The 19,373-nt window shown below is 41.5% G+C and overlaps 1 protein-coding gene across 1 annotated transcript in view; it reads left to right on the top strand.

The window, feature by feature from the left end:
• The first annotated feature begins 681 nt into the window (after positions 1 to 681).
• top1b (DNA topoisomerase Ib) overlaps positions 682 to 19,373 on the top strand; it is a 29,680-nt gene continuing 10,988 nt past the window's right edge. The window contains exons 1-8 of the mRNA XM_088937441.1: positions 682 to 795; positions 1,120 to 1,144; positions 12,446 to 12,542; positions 15,622 to 15,736; positions 17,161 to 17,219; positions 17,665 to 17,757; positions 18,523 to 18,595; positions 18,746 to 18,846. Of these exons, the coding sequence (XP_088793567.1) occupies positions 763 to 795; positions 1,120 to 1,144; positions 12,446 to 12,542; positions 15,622 to 15,736; positions 17,161 to 17,219; positions 17,665 to 17,757; positions 18,523 to 18,595; positions 18,746 to 18,846 (596 nt within the window). The 5' untranslated portion in view covers positions 682 to 762. The remainder of the gene's footprint in view (positions 796 to 1,119; positions 1,145 to 12,445; positions 12,543 to 15,621; positions 15,737 to 17,160; positions 17,220 to 17,664; positions 17,758 to 18,522; positions 18,596 to 18,745; positions 18,847 to 19,373) is intronic.

The following is a 19,373-nucleotide window of genomic DNA, read 5'->3' as shown; positions in this document are numbered from 1 at the left end:
CGTCCTTCGGATGAGACGTAAAAACCCCGTGGTCCTGACTCTCTGTGGTCATTAAAAATCCCAGGTAGTTTCCCGAAAAGAGTAGGGGTGTAGCCTGGCAGAGTATAACCCTTCAAACTCTGTAAAAACAAGCGTGCTATGACTAATGTACATGTCTCTCTAACATGTCTTTGTTAGAAAATAATCCAAAGTAGGTTATTTGTACTATTGTCTAAAGAAAATCAGTCTGGCAACTGCAACGAAAAGGATATTTCAATCAACACAGTGACACGTGAAAAAAAAAACAACAACAACTGGTCAGTCTTAACAACTCCAGTTTTTAATAGCGAAACTCGGTAAATATCTACCAACATGAAGCGCAGCTCCTGCCGTGCGCTCGCTTCTGTGACGTGAGGGTTACAGCGTTGCTGAAACCCCCACGAGTCGTTTCCTAGGTGCGTCCACGTGTGTGTATTTCTTGGAGCTGGCGCAGGGGTACGGCACATTCACACACCGGCCGCGGAGATCCTCGTCGCCACATGGCTAGCGGCTCCCCACGCTCGCACTAGCAGTGCTGGTGTGTGCACGCAAAATGGGGAGGAGCCAGTAGGCCGCGACGCAATTTTTTTTTACCCATTTAAACGAGCTGAGCATGCGCAGTTAATAAAAAGTGGGACTTAGTCTGTTACACAACTGTTTCTTTCTCCATTCTGCTTACTGCTCCTCGCCGGCAATTGCTCTCAAGACATTTCATACTTTAATTTTAAAATAAGGAACCAGGAAATGAGTGGGGATCAAGTTCACAACGACTCCCAGGTAACGTTACGTGAAATATGTTGTGTCATGATCAGTAGACCTCGGCTTTGACAGATATTTATATTATGTTTAAATCGTAACCTTAAGCTGTAATATAGTGAAAATTTATGGTAGAAAATTGAACAAAATTGCTTCGTGTCCGCGATCAGAGAGTACGTTGGTTTTAGGAGCTGTTGGTGGTTAACTAATAACTTTATAAGAAGTTTAAAGCCATTTTTGTGCTAGAACAATCTATGAAAAGCCATTTTCGCATAACCTTAGTTGAAACTTACTGTACATATATTTTTAATAATAGCTTGACATCTATAAATATTTTTTTTTCAGATCGACACGGGATCTCGGGTTAATGGTAAGTATTGTGTCCCTACCAAATGTTATGTAATTATAGTTGCTCATTTTCTAGATTTTACTCCCGTTAGTGATGAGCCTGTATTCTGTAGTTAGTTTTTTAAGGACAGAAATGGCGTCCCAGAGACTAAGTCCCTTCTCCTTTACTCTCAAGCTCCTATTGTTCAAATGGAGGGCTTATAAACCACACTTAAAATGCTCCGTTTTTCCAGATGAACCCGGATTCTGATAGGGATGGATATTGTTTTTCCCAAAATGTCCCCCGATTGCTTCTGGAAGGGGCTTATAAGGGCGTATTTTGGTGCCGAAAGTTGGGGTTTGGGGGTTGAGGACTTAGTCTCTGCGCCATTTTCTTTTTCTGTGCTTAGTCTCTCAGTGCCGAGAACACAAAGTGCAGATCGCCGTGATATGGAGGTATGGGGATCTTCTTAGGAACGGTTTGTAAGAATGAACGCGTCTTTTTTTTCCTTTTTCTTTATCACAGTGCAGTATGAGGGGTATTTAATTACATTTATTTCCAGTTTTTATTTTTTTTCAGAATGAGATCTTTAAATTGTCCACCGTTATTAGAATATCACACCGGTTTGGGGCATAATGTTTAAAATATTTTTTTTAGACAGACCCTTGGCAATTTTTTTTTTTTGGTTCAAACGTTAATGCCAGAAGGGGTAGGTTAAAGTGCACAGTTATATTTTACTATCATTAATAAAGGATGTTTTCCTTAATTGAACCCTCGTAATTTTTAAATACCACCATTAGCTGTTGAATTATAAACTTTCAAACTTATTATGAAAATAGGTGACCGGAAAAAATAGTACAGTGAACTTTATTTTGGCTGCATTGTGAAGAATACTGCCTTGAATTGGGTTTCTAAGAATACAGCAGAGTTTTGTGAATTTAACAGTGTTACCCATTGTGTCATTTTAACCAAAAGGATGCTGGGGTTTTGAAGGTGGTAAGGATTTGCGCAAAACCAGATTTATGCTTTACCTCATTTGGTGAAATATGCTTTTGAACTTCAGGATTGACCAGGAGGCCAAGATATAAATTGAATTATTGTGTTTTATTAAAATATTTTTCCAATGTCTTCCACCTCCAGACTTCATTCAACCTCCCCATAGAGGTGACCTATGCTGTCAGAGACAACTTTTTAGTTTTTAAATCGAAGTGTGTTGGATTTCACAAAATGTGTGTGTGTACCTGGCACCTATGTAAAAAGAAAACATCCGTTGTCTTCTGCACTCCTTTTTCTTAAACTTTTGAACAGGCTGGAGATCCCCGGTTTTCCAGAAATGATAAAACTGTTCAGTGTAATTTTAATTACCCTTTAATGAAAGTTAGGGCTAATAAAGAGTAGCTGAATTTCAAAATGTAAATGGAAGATTCTGTTGTACTGTTTAATTTTTTTTGCTTAAACAAATCCATTTGATTTTAATCTTTTTAGTTGTCTTTCTTTCAGCTTACTTAACCTACGTGCTTACATTCTATGAGACTAGTTTGTCGTCGGTGATGAGCAGCACTTTCTCCACAAGTCGCATTTAAGAAATGTTTTTGTGTCGGGGGTTAAAGGGAGTGTATTATTGTATGGAAAGCAGGTATCGTTTATTCATTTCAACCCTCACTTCAGCGACAGTTTGGGACCGAGGATGAAACTTCAGTTCAGTTCAGTATATAGTCTTGCTTGTTTGAGAAGTACTTCTCTTTCAGGTGATGTTTTCCTTGGAGAGGCCGTCTTTCCATTTTAAACATTTTGAAATGTGGCCGACGGCACACTGGTTAGAGAATAATCTTGTCTTTATGTTGCACTTGAGTTGCCACAGGGTTCTGTTTACAGTGTATGTTAAAAATTGATTTGCTGAAAAATCGCTCGCAATTAATAACGCACAATGTTCTTAAAGTCGACAAAAGGCGACTTCGGATTTTCTTTCTCCCCCCTCTATGGAAGACTGTTCCAAAGTTGAGTGACAAGACAGATGGAGGCTTTAGTAAAACACTACTTCAACAAGAACACGGGCATCGTATCTCTGGAGTTGCGAATGTGTTGCGTGGGGAGTAGCAGTGTTAGCATAGGCAGCTAAACCTAAAGAGGTTTACTCCCCACCACCTCCGAGGCCCTGAATGATTGAGAAGTGTTACAATTCTCTACGCTATATACAAAAAAAATCCCCCTTCTTATTCATAAAATGAAATTAACTCCACACTTGTGAATGTGAAGGAGAAATTGCTGGTGGGCCTTGGATTTGTGGTTGTGTGTGTGTGTGAATGCAGTGCCGCTGTTGAGAAAGCATGTTGTGATTGTTTGGAGGTGGCTCTTTTTTCTTTTTTTTTTTTCCACGCTGCAATCATTCTCCTATCCTGAAGTATACGCGTGCAGTGTTAATAGAGGTAGGGCAGTGACTGCGTTCTTTCCTGTCTCGCACAGATATCTGCAGACCAGAGGTGCAGCAGTATTCAAACCAGAGCTTGCACTGGGCCGTTTTAAAGTTTCCCTGGGCTCTAGTGTGTGAGATTGAAGGCAGGCACATGCTGAGCCTCATGTGTGATCCTAGTAACTCAAAACCTTGTTCTCGGAGCAGCTCGCATTGGAAGCTCATACAGTATGTGCATTCCACTGTCAAAGCCTCGAGAAGGGGGACTGTAGAACTAAGAGACTGGTGCCCAGCGATCGTGCTCCTGTTTTTCCCGGGGGTTGGTTATATTTTGCATGAAATCAGGTCTGGGTGAAAAGCCACCTTAAGATTAAGCAGTCTAAATGGGGTCACACGTGAAATGAGTTGGCTTGGAGATCCCTGACTTTCACTGGTCATCCGTCATGCCCTTATCACCCAGGTCGTCTTTGACATGAAGGTGTTTAATAGAAGTACAAGTTACGTTATTGAAAGAAACTAAAGCTCAGTTGCAGACCTTATCTTAATTAATTGCTGGTGGTACATAGCTGGCAATAAAGGCAATCAAATACAGGAAGCATGTTAGAAATTGCAAGGTGGTTTATTAGTGGCAGCTTTTTAATTCAGTTTTATTGCTCTGCAGTTATCCATATATGAATGTTTGCTCTTCTGTTAATGCTTGACCATGACCTTAGCAGGCCTCCAGGCTTCAGCGTTCACTTGCTCTGATCCTTGAACTAATCAGTATTGCTTATTGATTAGGGGGAGTCTTTTTGGAACTTAAGGGAAGTGTCAATTAGAATAAATCCCTTATCGGATTTAATTAGGAGTATTTGGGGATAAAATAAGTTTTGCGGTGTCATGTTAAAAAGATGACATATATCATAAGCAATAAGAGAGTTCTGTGGTCAGTTTGGGAAGGGTTTAACACTCATTTCGCAAGTTAATTTCAGTTTTCGGGATGTATTTAAAGCTTGTTTAGTCTGTTGGGGAAGATATGGTCACCTCAATGCTATTCCACTTTCCTGTGTGGAACGTACATTGTTAATGGGTCCTCAGTCTTGGCATTTCTTTGCTCACCAGTTTAGTTACCACTTAAAACTCTGTTCTTGAGAGAGCTGCAATGTACAAATTAATTTCAGAGTTGTCACTTTGTATGTGAAAGCATAGTCTGTATATTCCTACATTGCATTATCAGGCTGGATGGGAAGGTGACCTTTCTTTGATTTTGTTTCATAATGTGCATTTTTTCATTCATGGAATGCTTTTTGCAAGTAAATGAGTCTTCCAAGGCTTCTTTTGCAACAGTTACGTTTGTACAGAACCTTTGATGGTGGCGGTGGATAAGTGATTGAATGTGGTTATTGTATTTGAGTAATCGGTATATCCGATAGGCTGTCCTTTACTTACAGACCTAGGCCTGTCACCTCAGAGTGCATAATATCACTGAAAGGTGAATGTAACAGAGTTGGAAATGGTAGTATTCTGCTAAATGATGGGTTCCAATATTTGTGGAAGGGGTAAAAACAATAAGGAAAATGTCAGTTTAAAGAATTTTTTGTTCCGCGAAGGCTTGGGTTAACATTGAAGCATTTGAAATTTGAATATCCCTAGGATAGGTAGGCTATTTCCACAGACCTGTGAACAAGCTGTAAGGCACGTTTTGTTTCTGAAATGTTCTTCTCACTTTGCTGTGGAGAAACAAACAAACATGGCAGTACATCATATGTAGGTTTCCAGAAGACTTTGTGGATTGATACAGTGGTGTATTTCAAATGCAGACTGCAGGGATACCCTGGGATTGGGTGGGAGGACTGGGAATTTCTGAGAAGACCAGAAGGCGAATAAGTGCTGTAGCAACACTTCAGAGCAAGAACTAGCCCACGACAAGAAGGAAAATCCCAAGGCTGGGCTCGGTGATGAAGGGGTCTCTTTGGTGAGGGCTGGAGACTTGGCTGAAACAACTGCCTGATGTTTTCAGATGTTTAAAAGTAGACTCATAAAAAGATCCTTTTATCACCCGCTAAGTGAGTTTACTGGGAGTTATTTCTGCAGAGGTCTGAGAATGTTAAAGCTGGAATTAATTTTGGGCGCCCCTCAATACATTCTAAAAAGTTACTCTTCTAGAAGAAAGCTGAATGTCCTTTTGGTACAGTGCATGTGTTTATTTAATCTAGAGCGTAGAAACTTTTACAAAGTAGGTCTTTTAAATCTCTCATAGCTGTTAGTTGGAACTGTTACTTTTTACATTTCATTGGTAAACTCCTTTTTGTGGCACCAACGGCAAACTTAATTTTCAGTTTGCCATTCCTGTATAGGTTTTGTGTGTGTATAAATAGTTTCTGATTTTAAAGTATACATGTAAATTAATTTTTCCAGCTTTTACAAAGGTACCTGCAAATGACTAACAAGTGTAAATTCAGCCAAAAATGGCTATTAGCCTGTTACAGATGTGGTCATAATAGCTGCTGAAGCAAGAGATCTGGTGAACATCTTGACATTACAAAATATGAATTCTTCAGATATACCTCTTAAAGAGATTTCATTTCAAGGGTTCAGTTGTCTTATCTGCTGTATCTCCCCTTCGATCTTCCTCTCCTTCTGAATGCTGTGAGCTGTGGCTACCATTGCATCATTGCAGGTGAATCTTTTAAATCGAGGAATTACTGCAGTGGGTCGTTTCTTTCTGCTATGTATTGACTTTACAGTGTATTTCAGCCAAGTATCTTTATACATTTTAAATAAGGTTTCTTATTTAAATGGCACTTTGTGAGCTGGATAGCAGCCCTTTCTGTGAACCTGCTGAAAATTCATTTCAGGATATTTCTGTAAAAACGTGGGGTAGAAGTACTTTATTAAGTGTGAGTTTTAAAAAATCCTGTGTTTTCAGGTTTTGATGAACTAGAGCTGGTAAATGCTGTTCTATATTTATATTTTTATATCCTGCCTTGTGCTTGTTGCTTGCTGGGCTAGGCTCCATCTCTCCCCATGACCCTGTATCGGATGAAGTAGTTAGAAAATGGATGGTTGTTATCTCCTACAACTCTTCTTCATATTTCTTGATTCGCTTATAGAAATGTCATCCCATGCCTCTACAACCTGCTTTTCATCAAAAATGAAAGAAGTTATTGCTGTATTACAAATATATACCATAACACCAAAGCAATACAGCTTAAATCACTAGTTATCTGGTTCTTGGTGTGTATACTATGTGTCCTTCATGTTTTTTGTCCTGTTGAACGTCTGATAGGAGAGTTGTTCTGGGTCCAGTCTGTTCAGTAGTGTTGCACTAATTGATTCAGAGCTTGAGAGCATGTCTGCAGTAGCATGTGCAGAATTGGACAGGGTGGGCTGTGTCTCCTGTGTGTCAGAACGTTTTAAAATTATTTTTTACCAAAATAAGGTTGGATACACACCGTTACTGATTTCAAATAAATAATTTGAGTTTTCGATTTAAATTGATGGGCAGAATGGCCGCCTCATTTGTAACTATTCTGTTTGTATAGTATTGTTTAGTACCCCTTTTCAAGTAGGCTACAGTCACAGGCAGTCTTCCACCTCCAGACTGGGCTAAGTGCATTCACTCGCAATGTTCCCTGTTAGTTGCTGCTACATTGATTCCTTGTTGTACAGTTTGACATGGCGTCAAACTGAAAAATATACCAAGTTCAATAAATATTTATTAAGCTGAATGAACAGGACCAGTGTTGTCTGCACTGTTGTATTATCATTAACAACATCAACCCCTTTTTTTCCCCTATTTATCAAATGTAAAAAGTAATCATGCTTTAGCACAAGAGGGTGCTGTTTTCAGGAATAATTATGATACTGGACACATTTGTTTAAATAAAGCTCTGCCTCCCTTGAGTGTTTAGCAGAAACCTTCAGGCTGAACAGTTATTTGTTTGCTGTTCCTTGATAAGGAAGCAGAATGTTTTGTTACTCGGATGTCCCTGGTAATGATCCTAAGAGTAATTTGCTGCTCACTGGCTGGGAAGTGAAACTCTAGCAGTGATACATGGGGAAACTGTATTTTAGTGTGTAAACATCCTTGTGTTATTGCAATAGAAATAGAAATTGTTAAACGTTGTGCAATTAAGAAGTGGCATGGCTATATATAGGGTTGTCTTTGATTTAAATGAAAACTGTTTCACTGAACACAATTACAAAATCCGAGCTTTTGTGATTTTCTCAGTTCACGGTTCCTGATTACATTGACCATTGTTAACATTTTTTGCAAAGATCCAAAATACATTAGCAAATTGAAGTGTAATATTTTTATCTTTCAGTACTTCATACAGTATTTACAATAGTTTTCCAATGTATTTCTGAATCAAAACAAAATTAGAAGTCTTCAAGTAGATTTTCGAAGGCACACATTATCAAACAAGGCTATTATCCAAGGACATTTTATTTTTCCATTCATTGGACACTTTGTTGTAAATTTATGCAGTTGAATAGGTGTCTCCACTGTCCATTAAGAGTGAAAGATGTGAAACAGCCTCTTCTTGTTTGTGATGTACCTAGCTTGTTTAGTTGCTAGTAGCTAATATATCCAAGGCTCTCTCATCCAGCTGTTCCTTAAAGGAAGTCAGGGCATCAACAGTGTGGCTGTTTAGCTTGTTCCAGACTCCCACAACTCTTTGTGTAAAAGGTGACTTTCCCAAGTAAAATGCCCTTCCCCATTCAATGTGACTTCAAAGCACTTTGTCCTTTTGGGGTTCAGAGTGGCCTTTTTGTGGCTGAATGTTGTTTCCGCAGGTGAATGAACTGTACAGTGTGCCTTTCTGCAGCAGCAGTGCACACTAGATTTGCACGCCTTGCCCCTTGTATTGGAGAAAGGTGTGTGCACGTCCTTGAACAGATTGTTTCCGATTTTTACGTTTTGTAAGTCAGATGTGTAAGTAGTTTTTGTCGTATTCTGTGGATTGTTTTGATAACTGAGCACGTAGTTTGAAATGTCCCTTTCAATTTAAAAAATGCCACGTGGTAGGATGATAGCCTGTCCTTCATAAAGAGGAATTTCTTGGTGGTTTAGTCAGACTTGATTTTTGTAGTTTTTTTTGTATTAAAACGCATAAAGGGAAGGCAGAATGCTTTGTTTCTGCCTGGCATACATTATGCATCTCCTTCGTTAGGGATGGCTGTGTTGTCGAGCGTGTGTGCGGAGTTCTTCCCTGTGTGATGTACATTGTCGTACAGTGTTTGCTGAAGGCTTGGCCTCGAGAGGCAGGCTGTCTAATGATATTGTTAAGTGGCTGACAGTGGGGCTTGTCTTGTAGCAGGAACCGTCTGCGCACTCTGACACACAGACACGAGGCAGGGGTGGCTCTCCCGTTCCCTCTGCTCCTTTCCCCCCTTACCCACCGGCGGGAGGAAGCAATCTGACGGCCGCACGCTGGCTCGCCCCGTCTTCGGAAGTGCTGGGCAGGCTGTGCCCGACAGAGTGGTAATTAACGCGGCTTGTTCTGGCGAATGGAGAAAAAAACACTCGGGGTCTCCTGGGAGGCCGATTCGGAAACCACATGGCTCAGGTGTGTCCCTAAGAAGATGGGGGGGGGGGGACTCAGTTCATCTGTCAAATGTTCACCTGACCCTGGGCTATGAAGGCTGTTGGGTCCTTTTCCTATTAGCTTGGAAGTGCTTAGTCTGACTACATCCATCCGTTTTCTTAACGCCTACTCTAATGCATAATCGTTGGAGCCAGAGTCTGTCCCAGGGCGGGGTACAGTCTGGACAGGATACCAGTCCATTGCAGGGCACTCGTATATCGGCACACTCACGCCAGGACCAGTTTTCCCAGAAGCCAGTTATCCTACCATTTTTGATTAATTTGTCAAGCAGGCCTATATACATTTACAGTTTTTAAACAGCTGTTAATTGAAAGGCACTCATGAAGTTGCAGTATTTTGCCTCTTTAGGACGGGACATGTCCCAGAGCTCTCAGTTATAGTAGTAGGAGCTGTCGCAGCGTGTATCTGGGGCTCAATGTGCAGAACTACTGTACTAGACCGAAGCAAAAAGGCAACCAGACTGCCCTTTGTTTAATTGCGCCCTCTGAAGCTACACATTGCACAGAATTTCCAGATGAAGGCACTCTTGGATTTCTGTGAAATACACAGCAGTTCTGCTTGTTTCCTGACTTCCCCAGGATTTGAAATGAGAATTGAATCAAGCGAATTATGCGGGGGATTATGGCGTGGTGGCCTTTAGAAGAGCTGCCTGTATTTCCTACAGTGAGGGTGGAACAGAATTTAAGGGGGTTAATGTAGATCCTGTTAGTGGGAACAAGAGGATTTGTTTTATTTGAGTTATATTTAGAATATTGTTTAATTTTGGTGGTCACCGTACCATTAAAAGGATATTGTAGCTTTAGAGTTCAAAGTACAGCGCCTGCAATGATTGCGAGACTCTGGATTATCTAATACTGGCTAAAGAAATTCTTCTGTCTAAAAAGAAGGGGAGGGAGATTATAAATAGTACGTTCTAAGCAGAATGGTTAGGATGTACCTAGGAAAACGCATTGGTGACACAGACATAGGATCCCAGTTTGGACTTTCTTAAAAACTCCCTTCAAGTCTTCATTAGTAAGTGCTTAGTCACACCCAGGTCTGGGTGACTGCTACAAAAGACCAAATGTTTGCAGGCTTTCTTGTGCGTGTATGGTGTAGAATGCTTTTAAATTTTTTCGTTTTTCTTTTGCATTAAACTGACAGTTTTTCTGGAAATGAATTGTCCTCACATGCTCATACACCCTCTTCTAATTTTACATAACCCTTTTCCAGTTTTCCTTCATTCCAGACCCGTGTGTCTGAAAGGAAATTTATACATACACTGCTTATCCACTTCTTTCACTTGAAGATTAATTAGTGATCAGTGGCATCACTATCCCATCTTTTGCACGTTTTACGATGTAGTGTCTTCCTCTTGTGTGATTTTGCCCAAATCATGTGTTGGAACAGATGCTTTCCAGCCACCCTGGGCAGTCAACAGGACGGTGTTACTCTGTGTATTTCGGATGCCTGCAGGCAAGAACCTATAGCAGAAATGGTCAGAAAATCTTGTTCTTGGAGGGATAACCGAAGAACAAACCAAAATGGCCCCAGTTTGAAGGCTACGTGTATTACTGCACCCAGGTGTAGTCAGAACAGGTCTTTTAAATCCTGCCTAAACTATAGTTGGCATCTGGTAAACTACACAAGGGAGATAAGTGTTCACTTTTGTCTGTGGAATAAACATTTTAAAAATGTCCACTGAATTGCCATGATTTCAGGTTCACGTTTTCATCAAGAATGAAATTACTTTTTCCTGTAACTTGAACGAGGTTGCCGTATTTGGGAATGTCTCTGACGAGTCTCCCGGCTCCTGTCGATGACGAAGCGAGCCGGTGGGGGAGCAGTGTCTGTCTCGGCTCTTCCTCTTTGCCATCCGCCTCCTCTTCAAGGAGCTGGCCAGCCTGTGTGGGAGTTGGGATTCCTGATAAGGACGCAACGCTGAGTCACTCCAGCCTGCTCCAGTGTGTTGGAAAACACAAAAGTCAGCATTCCAGGGAAATTTTCCCTCCTCCTGATTCCTATCAGAGACGGGGTGGCGCATTCTGGCTGTGCTCTTGAATCCTGACACTTCCACGGAAGTTCGGTCTTAATTAGGGAATTAAATTCGCCACCCATGCACGAGAGTCAGGGTTTTTAGAACATTTTCCTCAGGTGGGTGGATGGAGTATTGGAATTTTTGTAAAAATGTGTTTTTCCATGGGAATAGAAGTAAATTGCTCTCTCATTGTTGTCGGGTATTTTGTGCACAGCTAGTGACTGCCCCGATCAGTGGTAATAATATGACCAAAAGATGTCTACTTCTCTTATTGTATCGCAGGCATAAAAAATATTCCTTTCCCCATCATCACCTCCGGATTTGTACTTTGTTGTTTAGGTGACCCAGAGGCAGGGCTTTGCGAAGCGATTGTCTGTACAGGTTTCTGAACAAACTGAAAGAGTCCCAGTATGGTGGTTGAACACTGCGCGACATGAGTGTGAGCTGTTCAGTATTTACAGCACTGCAGTGCTGACCTAGTATAAGTGTGATCGCCGAGTGTGGAAGGGGGTTTTTGTATTGGGGCTCTGAAGTCCTGGATTTTGTTCTCGCGTGTGGAGGCAGGATTTGTTTTGGTGATCTGAATCCAAAACGACTGCACTCATAAATGCAGAAGGGAGGCTTCTCGGGCCCAGGGCGTGACTTGCTGGTGAGTTCACCTCTCTTCCGCTGCCTTGGGATCACACCAGGGGCCGGCTTTTAGATACCGGAACGAGGCAAATCCATCCTAAGCGTTTTGCGGGATCGCTGGAAGGTTTTAATGGCCTTCTGCGTGATGCTTTCTCACGCACGTTCTGTAAGCTGAGGATTTCGAAAGAAGTCTTTCTGGAAGAACCGAAAGTTCCAATTGACGGACTTCATGAGCTTTCACCTCCCTCTCCGTCATTGAGAAAATGACTCTCGAACCCGATCGTGTTGGGTTGGAGCTGTTCCCTGCACTGCTCTCCGATGGACTTCCTGCTGCCCGAGTGATTTGTGACTAATTGCACAGTGCTTTAGCAGCCCCGAGAGCTGGAACTGGCTGTGCATGGGCGTTGGTTGCTATAGTAATAGCAACTATAGCAGGTGCCATTGTCTGCACATAAAATAAGTTTTTAAATCTTACGATTGTCTTGCACATTGAGCTCCATGTCATAAAGTACAGTACTCAATTCCCAGTTTTATTGTTTGCATTTTAACAGCTATTGTCTTATCGCTTGAGTGTTTTTTAACTAGGGGTGACTTCTTCTTTGAGGGCTGGTGATGCTCTGGCTGAGTGTAGTTAAGTGTAGTGCAGAATGCTGTCTGTATATTCATGTGTACTGCTTTTTCTGTGTCTTTTGCAGATTCCCATAGACACAGAGACAAGCATAAGGACAAAGAACACAAACACAAAGACCACAAGAAGGACAAGGAACGGGAGAAATCCAAGCATAGTAACAGGTACCGGAGTCGCTGTGTTGGTCTGTGTGAGAAGCAGGGCCCCTAGCTCCTGTTGCCACCACTGTCACGGGGGGTGCACGATCTTGTTTATCCCCCTGATGGAACCAGCTCCTTTTTTCTGGAAAACCATTGGTGCCGTTAGTCAGTATGTTTGATGAGTATCATAAGAAACCTGTCACTTTATGCATGCATGACTTTGAAAGAAAATAGATTTTGGATTTGGATTTTTTTTGGTGTCACTAATTTTTGTGAGTGACCATGTTATGCAGCAGTCAGTGATTTGATTTGACCTGTTGAAGGTCACCGAAACTGAAAATAACCAATATGTCTCATTCACACCTGAAACTTAAACGGCCTGTCAGTGATGAGCTATAATCTGGGTCACAATGTCCTTGTTGCACAGCATTACATGGGTAAAGTCATGGGATTTCATTTGCTGTCCTTTCTCTAAGAACCCCTTTCTTGCAGAATGAGAATGTAGATGCCAGTTTCGCCAGATTGGGCCCCATTTAATAGTTGTAGGATGGGCAGGGTCTATATGTGTTGCATTTGCAGCTCGGAGACAAATCAGCTGACTTGTTTGTCCTCTTGTGCAGCCTGGACTGGGACAATCCCACAGCACATCACAGGTGTAAGCTTGCAATACTAGAAACGCATGCGGCCACTATCACTAACCCTGTGACTTTCACAGCAGATACCCTGTGGATAGCAAATTCTGTTTGTCATCTGGTCCACAGAATGTCAGTGCCTCTGGTACAAAATAAAACCTGTTTACCTGGTAACTTCCTGTAGTTTCTTTTGATGCTTAGTGTATGGATACTGGGAATACATGCATCTTTTACATGTGTATATGAGTGAACCTGCACATGTAAAGCTGGGGTCTGGTTCCCCTTTCATTTACCCCTTTTTCTTGGATTAGGGGAGGCAGATTCATAGGCTTGTGATTAAATTCCTTGTTGCTCATTCTGCACATGAGCTTCATGATTCTGCCTTGAGTCAGTGAGGTTTCACTGGGGCCTTATCTTGTACGTCCTGAATGACTGCCTGCTCTGGCGGGGCAGAAGAAAGCCGGAGAAGGTGGTCATTTCTAACAGCTTGCTCAGGCTTGTTTTGTTTGGCTGGTTATACAAGGGAGTCCTGCATAGCCCACTGTTGGCGAGTTGCAGTCTTTTATGCTTTATTGATGCCCTCAGATGCTAGATGTTTAAGGGCATATACAGCCCATGTGGCTTAAATTAATCATTTGTCCAGTCTAATGTAACATACCACACGGAGTGTTATAAGATACTGATGGCGACTCTCACAGTGGTATGGAAAAGCTGGCTTTAAGACGTTAAAACCAATGGAAAACTACACAGTCTGTATTTACTGTAGTAAATGTTTTCTGGACAATGAAAGTCTTGATTTTTGAGAGGACAAGCGATACAGCAATTTCTACCCATTAAGACATGAGCTGGCTGTTCCATTTTTTTATGGGGGGAAAAATTGTGGAATCTAATATTCATATTCATTTTGCTACTGAAATGAAAAATAACAGCAAGGCATAAGTATTGTAGGACTTGCTGCATGCCTATATGTGTGGGGCGGGGCGCTGTTTGGAGCTAAATGGAGCAAATACTTCGAAAGATCGTTTTTCAAATGAAAAGGGTATTAGGAAAGTAGTACCGCAGTCAATGACATAAAAATGAAGTTGAAATTTCTTTTGTAGAAAGCAAAGTTTATCCCAGCCTGTCTCTTGACTCTATTTTTTTTTTAGAGACTGTTTAAGCTTCAGGCTTCCCTTTCAGCTGTTTTTATTTCTTGCACACAAATGTGTTTTTCTTTGACCACCCCCCCATCCCTGCTGTTCTGTAGTGGCCGCCACTAGGCCTGTGGATGTATGTGAGGTCGCAGTGTTCTTCACTTCAGACTGCTGTGCTCACCCAGTATCAGACTACTGACTGACCGGGACGCAGGTCCTGGGCTTCCTGTGAGACCCCACCCAGTGGAGGCCGAACTAACTGATCTACATGAACCGTAAAAGTCCAGCGCAAATATAAACACTTTAGTGTGTCATTGGTAATCACACCTGCCCCTGTTTCAGGTGGGCTTGTCTGGACTGCTTTAGTTAACAATAACTGCCACTAACTGGTTTGCCTTTCACCCCACTGTTGAAGTCTTGAACAATATCCTGCAGAACATCCGCCCCACGAGTTTTGAAAGCCACGACAGACTCAAAATACCTGTAGAGATTATAAAAGATGCTGAATTGACGTTTTGGTCAATTACGTTTTATCGCCTCCAAAGTTGTCAGGGGCTGTTCTCAAGCTTCAGTTCAAACCCTCATTACTGTGGAACAGCCATTCCCACTCAGGGTGGGGGCAGGGTGGGACAGTTTGAGTGGCTGTCTGGGGCCTCAGCGCTGACTGGGCCTAGCTTTGTTCTCTCCACAATGCCTTCCTCCTCTCTCTGACTTTGTAAACAAAGTTTCCCTGTCACCCGGGAAGTTTGTCTATTATCTGACTGCCATTGAAAAGTGGTGTTCGGTCAGACCTTCTTGCTCCAGCTAAAATTACGAATAACTAACAAAACGTTTTTAAACCAGACGGTCTCTTGGTAGTGTATCGCAGCGCCTCTTTATAAAATCCTACCATTTGCAAGTCTGAAGTTGGAGTCTGTATCTGAGAAAATGGAGAGGCCATTTAGAAGAGTGTATTGATCATTAATGGAATTGCTTTTCACAAAGCTTTGCCAGATTGACTTTTGTTTTTACATCTGTGTGCAATTTATACATTTTTGTCTTTAGTCCTTGCCCAAGCAATTCACTGTGGTTAGGAAACTGGATATGGGAAATATTAGAAATTGGGGTAGCTAGCCTTGACTTCATTATCTATTAAAAGTGATACTTTTTGTAAGTCTTAAAAGATTTAACTTTGCCATATAAAATGGCAGCACCAAAGAACGTAGAATGAATTGGTCACAGTACTTCTCCTCTTAGTGTGCTCTCCTGATGTGTCTGGAAGAGTGCCTTCTAAATTCACATTTTGTCTTGTGTTTTAACAATGTTACTTCCTTCTTTTTAAATGATCCTCTCTTGCAGTGAACATAAGGACTTCTCAGAAAAGAAACACAAAGATAAGGACAAACTCAAGCACAAAGACGGTAGCTCAGAGAAACACAAGCACAAGGACAAAGAGAAACGAAAGGAATTCAAGGTTAGTGTCAAGGTAATTCTTGTGGATGGGGTTCCACCTGGGTTGCTCTCCAGAAACAGTACTCTGCTGTGGTACCCTTCAGAGGAGCTGTTACTGCATCAGCTCTGCGATAACTCATTTCAAGATAGAAGTGCTAAGCCTGGTCACTGCAAAATCTCCTCCTGTGGTCTTTCAGCTGGGCCACAACATCAACTACAGATTTAATGCCATAAAATCAGGACAGTGAAGTTATAGTGGATAAAAGTTTAATGGAAATAAAGCTTATTTTCTACACTATTCTGAATTGTTCTGGAATGATTGAGGTTGGTCTGTAAGTTTTTGTTGCATTCAGGATAGTTCCCATTGACTGCTGTGCACTGTGCTTGTTTTGTTGTCTCTTTGTGCTGGTTGAAAAGAACTCTTCAGGTTGTCTTTCTGACAAAAGCTCAGGTGATGGCTTTGGGCCTTTGTCATTGTCCGTTCTTCAGATTTTAAAGCAGACAGCAGTTACGCTTGGCCCGGGCCGATCTCTTGTGCTGTGAGTTCAGCTGTAGTCCTAGTTGTTACTGTGAAGTTAAAACTGACAGTGTTAGGCATAATACTCCTGGAGCAGTACTTCTGTGTGGCACAGCAGCGAGTCCTCATGGCTCCCTCTTTTTCTTGGGAAACGGATGCTATGATTTGATAGTTGATTAGTAGAAAGCATTTACAGATGTTGGGCTATGGGGACTTGATGGACTCTTTGCTTTCCGAGTTCTGGTGGTGGACTCGTATTAAAATGCTTGTAACTAAAGTGGCCTGAAAGTAGGCCAGATCCTCACTGATGATTTACAGGGATGATGCCTTGATTACTTCCATTGGTACAGAATTAGAGCCGACATTCCATTCTGCAGAGAACTTGGACATAGCTCAGTGCTTGTTGGAACACTTCCACACTGTGCTGTCACCTACCTTGAGTTGATCTGCCATTAAGATCTCATCCCTTGCCATCACATCATCCATGATAGACGTTAACATGGCATTCTGACCTTGAATCGCCATCAAGTATGCAGTTGATGTCAGCCGACTGCTACTGCGCAGTATTAGGGGCCTCCATTGCCGTTCATTTTACGGGATTTCAGTGATTAAATTCTCCCTTATTTCACCAGGAATTTGGTGACAGACCTTTGCTCACTATTAGTGAGATCTGGATTTTTAGGAGCACATCCTCAATATAGCTGTAGTTCTTAAGCTAAAGGAGGAATTGGGATGTTTTTTTTGTTCATGGTAGATTTGTGCAGGGAATTTCCATAAACCATTTTTGTGATGAGATTAGCCACTTCTTGACCTATCCTCATAACATGGACCTAGGTTTCATTTCTGTTAGGAGTTAAGACTAAGTCTTTAATGTCTTTGAGAAAAAATTGATCCTTTGGCAGTGACTAATTTGTTTCCTCCCCATACAGGTCAAGTCCCCCAGTCAGGAAGATAAAGTAAAAAAAGAAAAAGAAAATGGGTTTTCTAGGTGAGTACTGTTGAGGGCCAGCCGTAAGTTCAAAAGAGCACTGGAGTTCTGATCCTCTGCAAGAGGCAGAATTGTTCCTGGAGTCCCCATAAGAGAACTAGATCTTGTTTCGATCAAGACCCCAGATCCTTTTTCTGTAATACAATGGAACCTCAATTATTATTAGAATGGTATATCATTTTGAATGCCTTGTTCGTTCTGAAGTATTCAGAAATGATATTCAGAATGATATTCATTCATGATATATGAAATGATATTCAGAAATATTTAAGGAACAGTCTGTATTAATCTTGTGAAGCACAGTTTTTTTTTGGTTCTCTTTGCTCAAAATTAAAAAAGAAGAGGGAATCGCAGCCGATGTTTCATGTGGCCTAACGGCAGAGTTCCAGCTTCTTTAACTGTTCAAAGTTGATGTAAAGATTTTATTTCTTTCTTGTTTCCTCAGTCCTCCTCGCATAAAGGCAGAGCCGGACAGTGATGACTATTGCTTCTCTCCTAAACACGAGAAGTCACTAAAGCGCGAACGGGATGACGATGAGTGAGTATCTCTTGGCACAAAGTTAGAGTAAGACTCTGCTCCTGGCTGCTGTGAAAACTCTCTGGATTATGCACTTGCCTTAAAAGGTCCTCCTGTGGCATTACGTTTATCAGGTACAGTTTGATTGGAAGCATTTGCCTATGATTTTCCTCAAGTTCTAGTCTATCATGCGGTCTTTATTTTTAAACGCATCAAGATTTTACCAGATATGTACCATGGGCGGCACATTGGTATGGTGGTTAGCACATGTGCCACAGCTTTTGGGTCTTTGGGTTCAAATCCATGGTCATTTGTGTTTTCTCCTGCCTTCCAAAGACCAGTTAATTGGAGTTTCAAATTGTCCTGTGTTTGTGTATGTGTGTCCTGCAATCAGATGGACCCCATCTAGGGTGTAGTGCTGCCTTGCTCTTCCATGATAGCAATCAGATGGAAATCCTTAACAGGAATAAGTACCTTTCTAATGACGGATATACAGTTAGTTATCGGTGTCTTAAAAATCGTATTCCTTACAACTCCTTAAGCCTCGTTATTCACCCACAAAAATTCCAGGGTCCATCTGAACATTTATATGGATTTATGTGGGTAGTTTTTTGGCATGTTAAGCTCGTTTTATTCAGTTCAGGTATTCTTTAATAATTAATCTAGTCCTCTAAAAGTAAAACCTTTCAGCAGAAGTTAAGAATTTGTGAAATTAAGGGCTCAAAAAGAAACTTACTTTAGTTTGAGAGCCTGCTGGCTTAATATCCTGGATGTTTTTTCTTGCAGCACTGAATTTAAGCCCAAAAAAATCAAGACGGAAGATGAGAAGAAGGCCAAGAAGAGGAAACAAGAAGATGAGGTATGTGTGCAATTTTCATGTTTTTGTAAGTCGTTTTAAATGTTTGGATGGAGAACTGCACCGTGGAGTACTGTAGTTGGCAGTGGTGGTTCCGATCTAGTGTCGCCTGTTGTTCAGTTGCTGACGAGTGCTTGTTTTTTTTATTTTTAGGATATCAAACCCAAAAAGAAGACAAAAGACAAGGATAAGAAGGAAGGAGCTGCTGACGGCAAGAAGAAAGGAAAGAAAGAGCCTGAGGAGAAGTGGAAATGGTTCGTTTTGCGGAGTTTGCTTGTAAAGCACTCTTGTACAGCGCCTGTTCTCCAGTTTAGGGGCATCCTATAAACTGACAAAGAGCTAGATTTCTTTTTTTAGATTGTCCACCAGAAGTTCCCATCACGGCAGTGAACTGCAGCTGTGCATCCCTTCTTTAGCCTCGCTTGACTTTGCAGGTTTAGGAATGTCTTTGAGTTCTGGAGTCCTGAAGGCAGCACAAGTTTTACTGTTAATAGTGTTTGGCAGAAGACCGTTAATGTGACTACAAGGAAAAAATCTGTTCATATTCAGAAGTGATGTGAAAAAATGCCCCCCCCCTCTTTTAAAAACATTTACTTTTTGCGGCATTAGATTATTTTAAAGTTTTGAAAGGTTTACATCTCCTGAACAGCGCTGTTCTGTCAGACTTTGTGAGAGGTTGTTTTGTTGGGTCAGACGTGTTGCAGACCCCAGTAGAGTAAAAAAAAACACAGATGTGGTCTGCTGGCAGAAGCCAAAGGCTGAAAATGGCAAATTAAAGTAC

Source organism: Atractosteus spatula, chromosome 19 (assembly GCF_055471065.1).
Source record: "Atractosteus spatula isolate fAtrSpa1 chromosome 19, fAtrSpa1.hap1, whole genome shotgun sequence".
NCBI lineage: Eukaryota > Metazoa > Chordata > Actinopteri > Semionotiformes > Lepisosteidae > Atractosteus > Atractosteus spatula.
Note: the sequence above shows the minus strand (reverse complement) of the source record. Positions and strands in the feature narration are given on the sequence as shown.